Here is a 7,537-nt window from a genome sequence, read left to right as displayed (position 1 = left end):
CTTTTAGATCAATTTCAAATTTGCTCCTCAGTAGAGTCCTTTTCCATTTTTAAGTGGTTATTTAATTTGCTCGTCAGTAGAGTCTTCTTTTTTATTCTTCTGTCTATATTAATTATTTTGGTGGTCAGTAGAATCCCTTTGTTGTAGTCTATTTTCAGTTTGTTCAAATTTAGTTAACTTGTCAGTACAGTTCTTTCTTGTTCCCTTATCAAGATTGAGTTTGGTCGTCAGTAGAGTCTCTTTTTGATTTTTTAGATTAATATTTAATTTGCTCATCAGTAGAATTCTTTTATTTAAATTCAATTTGCTGGTCAGTCGAGTTCTTTTCTTGTTTTTTTATTTAAATTAATACTGCTCGTCAGTAGAGTCCTTTTTTATGTTCAAAATTTATATTTAATTTGCTCGACAGTAGAGTTCCTTTTTTCTAAAATATTATTTTACTATTTTCTTTCAAAAAGTTATTATTTAGTGTGCTCATCAGTAGAGTCCCTTTTTTCTCTTTTATGTTGATATTTAATTTTGTTCGTCGGTGGAATCCTTCTTTGTCTTTTAGGTCAATATTAATTTTTGTCGTCAGTAGAGTCCTTTTCTAACTTCTTATACAAAAATAAATACAAAATAGAAATATTTTGAAAAATAAGTTACTTAAATAGAGAGAGATAGATAATAAGCTAGATAGAATAGAAGAATTATAAAGAAAAAAAAGAGAGATAAATAAACGCATATATAATGCAGATAAATACAAAATTTGAATAAAGAAAAAACTAAAGAAAATTCGTTCGATGTGAAAGAAAGAAGTATTTTCATTTTTATGAACTTTTATTTTTAATTTTTGAAAATAAGAGTGTGAAAGATGCAGCAAGTAAGGAATAAAGATAGAAAGAAAAGAAAAGAAATCAAGAAAATTTTATCATTTGCATTTTAAAAAGGAAGAGATAGAAAGAGAGTAGAATTTAAAGAAAATTTGTTAAAAAAATTACGTTTTTTTAATTTTATTCTGCAGATTGTATGTCTATTCGCCTTGTGCGCAGTCGCCCGTGCCGGAATTCTAGCCCCTGCAGCGCCTCTCTTGGCAGCCCCTGCTATTGCCACCAAAGTCTTGGCGACGGAAGGTAAAATATAAAAAACCACTTTATTTTCAAAATAACCACTTAAAAAACTCATTTTAACAACTAAATATAAAATATTATTGTCTACAAGTCAATACATTGATTTACAAGTTTATGCAACTTGAGGCAAAATGCCACTTACACCTAATTTAATAAGAATATATCGAATAATAATAAATAATAGTCATTTTATAATTTTATTAAAGTCAATTTATTATTTTATAAAAAATAAAATTGCACAGTGTGAAACGTGCTTTAGCGTAAAGCCGCTACCACACTTGCTATTTTATATATAACGCTCCAAAATTGTTTTATATGAAACCGGATACATGTGTTGACGGCTTTAGCGTTTAAAGTTGTTTTCACACTTGAGATTTTAAGGAAAAATGTTAAAACAATTGTATATTATATATAAAGTTCTTCTGTAAAGGTGTATGAATGGTTAATCCTCCTGAACGATTATTCGGATTTTGATAAATCTTTCTGAAGTTTGTTAAGGGTTTTTTTAGGATTTTTTAAATTATAGAAATATAGTTAGATTGTAGAAATAAATGGAAAAAATGACAAAAAAAACAACTAAATTTTTTTTAATAATTAAGTCGATTATTTACGCACAAGCAACTTTCCTTAAGGCTAAATTTTACTTATACCTAGTTTATTTACGACTTTTTAGACTACGACCACCATCCTCAGTACAGTTTTGCATATGATGTCCAGGATGCCTCAACTGGTGACTCCAAATCGCAACATGAGACCAGAGATGGCGACGTTGTACGAGGACAGTACTCCCTTTTGGAGGCTGATGGTAATTTAAATATATTCATATATATATATATATATATATATATATATATATAATTATTTTTTATTAGGAACTAGAAGAATTGTTGACTACACCGCCGATGCCATCAACGGCTTCAACGCCGTCGTTCGCAAAGAAGGATTAATTGCCAAAGCGGCTCCTGTGGCCATCGCTGCTCCAGCCCCTGTCGCATACGCCGCCCCTGCCATCGCCAAGTTCGCAGCGCCTGCACCGATCATCGCTGCTGCACCGGTAAATAATAAAAATAGTTGGTATATTTGGATAGTCGAGACCTTTCATTTGATACCCAACGAGACCTTTCATTGATACCCAACATGCCTATATTTGAAGTAAAACTTCTTAACTCATTTTTGATTTCATTTGGCAACCCATTGGTCGGCGCTTTATTGTATCTCTCGTAACTTTTGAACCGTTTGTCCAAATTGAGTAAAATATTTGGCAAAATTGTTTTAAATTGAATTATCTATAATTTGTTCTAAGACAGTAAAGCCTTACAGCAACTTGGTATACTTCAAAAAAGCTAAAATAGGCACCAGAACTTAAATAAATGTTGCGTACGGAACTCTGTTGCTTCTTTGAGTGTGTTACTAAGATATTTGTTTAGTGCTCGTCGAGACCTTTCATTTTATACCCACCATGCCTATATTTGAAGTAAAACTTTTTAACTCATATTCAACCCCGAAATCAGCAACCCATTGGTCAACCTTTTATTAAAACTCTTGTAACTTTTGAATCGTTGGTCCAAAATGCATGGAATATTCGGCAAAGTTGTTCTAAATTTTAATATCTATAAAATTGTCTAGTACAGTAAAACTCTACAGCAACTCGGTATACTTTAAAATAGCAAAAATAGCCATCAGAACTTGAATAAATGTTGTGTACGGAACCATTTGGGTTTGTTGAGTATATTACTAAGATATTTGTATAGAGCTCGTCAAGACCTTTTATTTGATACCCAACATGCCTATTTGAAGTAAAACTTCTTAACTCACATTTGACCCGCTGTACTATTTAAACTCTAGCTATTTATGGTGCATTTATTTATTAAATCACTTATAACTTCTAAACCATTTGTTCGATATAAATGATATATACAACAAATTTGTTTAAAATTAAATTATCTACAACTTTGTCTTATACCCCAATGCTCTACACCAACTCGGTATACCTCAAAACTAAATTTAAATTTCAATTACCGATTTTTTTCCAGGTAGCAAAACTCGCAGCGCCTCTGGCTTACGCAGCTCCAATCGCTAAATTCGCTGCTCCAGCGGCCCCTGCAATCGCTTACGCCGCCCCTGCTCCAATCGCTTACGCCGCCCCTGCTCCAGCAATCGCTCCAATCGCTAAATTTGCTGCAGCTACTCCCCTTCCAGCAGCTCCAATCGCTTATTCAGCGTCCCCTTACCATTACGCAGCTTACGGCTACGCTGCTCCAGCGCCCGCTTACGCTAAATTCGCTGCTCCAGCTATCGCCTATTCGAGCTACATTCGCTGAGGAGTAGGAGGAGGATATAGAAGATTAGTTGAAGGACTAAGGCAATAGGACAACTGACGACTGATTGATGTAATGATTCTTTTGTAATGTATTTGATAGGTAAATAAATTTTGTATGGAAACATTATGTGGTGGGTTTTTGGTTGATGGGAGAGGTTTGTGTTGTATGGGAAATTCGGGGGGAATTTTGTTGGCTATACAGTGGTTTTGGACAGAATTTTGCCAGGACAATATTTTTAGAGTTTTGGGCAAAAATTGGAGAAGTGTACCAGGGCGCACCTTGTACTTACTTACATTGTCAATATTTCAATTACAGTTTACAGTATTAATTTATAAATTTTTGTATATACATTGTTGGGGAGATTTGTGGCAAATTGTATTGGCTACAAAGTGGTTTTGGACAAATTTGTGCTAGACAAATATTTTAAGAGTTTTGGACAAAACTTTAGAGAAGTATACCAAGACGTACCTTAGGCTTGGATACATTGTCTACATTTTAACCACAATTTGCAAGATTATAAATGACTTTTATTATATACTTTGTTTGGGGAATTTATTTGGAATTGTATTGGCTATAAAGTGATTTTGGACAGAATTTTGCCAGACTAGTATTTTAAGAGTTCTGGACAAAAATATAGGAACATTTATCATGATGTACCTTGTCTTGGCTACATTGTCCACATTTTTAGTATCATTTATAAAGTTATTGAATGATTTTATGTATATACATTGTTTGGGAGATTCGTGGCAAATTTTGTGGGCTATACAGTGGTTTTGGAAAAATTTGTGCTAGACCAGTATTTTAAGAGTTTCTGACAAAAATATGGAAACGTATACCAGCACGTACTTTGCGTTTATTTGTATTGTCCAAGTTTTAATCATGATTTACAATACGAATACATATATTTATATATATACATTGTTTGGGAAAATCGTGGCAAATTTTGTTGGCTATAAAGTGATTTTGGACAAAATTTTGCCAGTATTTTAAGAGTTCTGGACAAAATAAACAAAAGTGTACAACAACGTACCTTAGGCTTGGATACATTGTCTACATTTTAACCACAATTTGCAAGATTATAAATGACTTTAACTACGTACATTGTTTGGGAGATTTTTGGTAAATTGTATTGGCTTCAAAGTGGTTTTGGACAGAATTTTGCCAGACTAGTATTCTAAGAGTTCTAGACAAAAATATAGGAACATTTATCATGATGTACCTTGCACTTACCTACATTGTCTACAATTTCTGTATCATTTATAAAATTATTGAATAACATTATGTATATACATTGTTAGGGAAATTCATGGCAAATTTTATTGGCTATAAGGTGGTTTTGGACAAATTTCTACTAGACAAATATTTTAGGAGTTCTTTGCAAAAATATAGAGAAGTATTCCAAGACGTACCTTGTGTTCAACTACATTGTTAACATTTTAACCACAATTTGCAAGATTATAAATGACTTTAACTTTGTACATTGTTTGGGAGATTTTTGGTAAATTGTATTGGCTTCAAAGTGGTTTTGGACAAAATTTTGCCATACAGATATTTTAGGAGTTATGTGCAAAAATATAGAAAAATGTACCATCCCTTTTATTAGAAATTTTTTACTAATTTTATTTCTATGTATAATTATGTGTTGCTCGTCAGTAGAGTTCTATTCTTTAGGAATTCGGTTTGCTCGTCAGTAGAGTTCTTTTTTATTTTTGTACTTAATTTGTAATGTAATTTTTTTATTTAAGTCAGTAGAGTCCCTTTTAAGTCGCTCCATTCGTCAATGAAATCTCTTTTTTATTTAAAGTATGCTTGTCAGTAGAGTCCCTTTCTTATTTTATGTATGGCTTGCTCATCAGTAAAGTCTTGTAGGGTAAAAATTCAGCTCGTTTGTATAGTTCTTTTTCATTTTTTTTTAAATTCTGTATGCTCTTCAGTAGAGTTCTTTGTTATTTATCATTTCTCAATTTCTTCTCAATTTCTTGTTTAACAATATTTTATGTATGTTTATTAATTTTTTCTCCAATGTAGCATTTTATTAATTATATACTTGCTCGTCAGTAGAGTCCCTTTTGCTGTACGCTATCTTCACAATATAACAAAATAATAATAGAAAGAAATTTGCTCGTCAGTAGAGTCCCTTCTGCTGTACATTGTCTTCGTAATATAACAATATTTAATATTATAAAACAATTTGCTTGTCAGTAGAGTTCTTTGGATATGTAAATATGATATTTTGATAGAGCTCGTAGGGACCTTTCATTTGATACCCAACACGCCTATATTTGAAGCAAAACTTTTTAAGTCACATTTGACCTAAACTTAAGTTTGTACACGACTACGGCAACTCAATGGTTTACTTATTAAATCTGTTGTAACTTCTGAACCCTTGCACCAAAATAAATGAAATATTTGACAAATTTGTTCTAAATTAAATTATCTATAATTGTACTTGGTATCAATCCTTAAATATACTCGGTATACTTTAAAATTACAATAGAAACCTTTGCGTTTATTTGTATTGTCAAAGTTTTACCCAGGATTTACAATATGAGTACATCGTTTTATACATATATATTGTATGGGAAGTTCGTGGGGAATTTTGTTGGCTATAAAGTGGTTTTGGACAAATTTCTGCTAGACATATATTTTCAGAGTTTTGGACAAAAATATATAAAAAAGTGCCAGTGAGCTCCTTGCGTTTACCTACATTGTCTACATTTTTAGTATCATTTATAAAGAAATTGAACAATTTTATGATTTTTTGCGAGGCGATTTAAAATTTTATTTATATACATTGTTAGGGAAATTCGTGGCAAATTTTATTGGCTATACAATGATTTTGGACAGAATTTTGCTAGACAAATATTTTTAGAGTTTTGGACAAAAATATACAAAAGTGTACCAAGACGTACCTTGTACTTACTTACATTGTCTACATTTTCTTTTACATTTATAAAGTTATTGAATAATTTTAAGTATATACATTATTTGGGAAATTCTTGGCAAATTTTATTGGCTATACAATGGTTTTGGACAAAATTTTGCTAGACAAATATTTTAAGAGTTCTGGACAAAAATATAGGAACATTTATCATGATGTACCTTGGCTTGGCTACATTGTCCACATTTTAACTACAACTTATAAGATTGTAAATAATTGTGGACATATACATTGTTAGAGAAATTTATGGGCAATTTTATTGGCTATTAGGTGGTTTTGGACAAATTTCTACTAGACAAATATTTTCAGAGTTTTGAACAAAAATATTCAAAAATGTACCAGGGAGCTCCTTGCGTTTACCTACATTGTCTACATTTTCAGTACCATTTATAAAATTAATAATAAATGTTACTTATATCTATTGTTAGTAAGATTTGTAGATAACTTATTTATCTTTCGAGTGGTTTAGAACAATTTTCTCCAAAACTAATATTTTAAGAGTCAAATATGAAAAAAAATATTATTTTCTTCATTACCTAATTTAAGTGCTGCGAGCCGTTTTGCATTTCATAAATAAATAAATGATTTTAATATCAAAAATTAATTGATTGGACAAATACATTGTTCACATTTTCAGTAACATTTATAAAATTATTGAATAACTTTATGTATATACATTGTTTAGGAAATTTTTTGGCAAATTTTGTTCGCTATGTGATTTTAGACAAGTTTCTCCTAAACAAATATTTTAAGAGTTATCTAAAAAAATATGAAAAAAAACAGTTATTTTCTCCATCACCTAATCCAAACAGTGCTGCAAGCAGTTTTGCATTTCATAAGTAAATAAATGATTTTAAGATCAAAAATTAATTATTTAGATAAATAATTATTTAGACAAACGTAGATAATTTAGTTATCTTTGAGCCGTTTGAAGATTGTTTGAGGATAAATTAGATAATTAAAAGTTATGTTCTAAATTATAAAAAAAAGTACGTCCAATATACTAAAAACTTAAGTTTACCCCCAAGCAATAAAATGTATGGTGCATTTTTACATTTTAGTACATAACTTTGAAAATATCTTAGGTATCTTAAAACTATCTTAGAACAGATTAAAGATAACTGAATTATCTACATTTTTCTTATATATTATGTACTTCAAAAATA

General features: G+C 30.6%; 1 protein-coding gene across 1 annotated transcript; it reads left to right on the top strand.

Annotated features, from left to right (window-relative positions):
- Positions 1-853: 853 nt before the first annotated feature.
- On the top strand, positions 854-3,483 carry LOC113378416 (larval cuticle protein A3A-like). Its single transcript, XM_026618942.1, has 5 exons — positions 854-862; positions 1,004-1,112; positions 1,783-1,914; positions 1,982-2,163; positions 3,143-3,483. Exons 1-5 carry the CDS (start codon positions 854-856, stop codon positions 3,428-3,430), a joined length of 720 nt encoding a protein of 239 aa, XP_026474727.1. The 3' UTR covers positions 3,431-3,483.
- The last annotated feature ends 4,054 nt before the right edge of the window (positions 3,484-7,537 follow it).

This window comes from Ctenocephalides felis, unplaced genomic scaffold, assembly GCF_003426905.1.
Source record: "Ctenocephalides felis isolate EL2017-DRISC unplaced genomic scaffold, ASM342690v1 CF-g0.4_SCAFFOLD_01886, whole genome shotgun sequence".
NCBI lineage: Eukaryota > Metazoa > Arthropoda > Insecta > Siphonaptera > Pulicidae > Ctenocephalides > Ctenocephalides felis.
The sequence above is the reverse complement of the archived record's forward strand: the minus strand, read 5'-3'. Positions and strand labels throughout refer to the sequence as shown.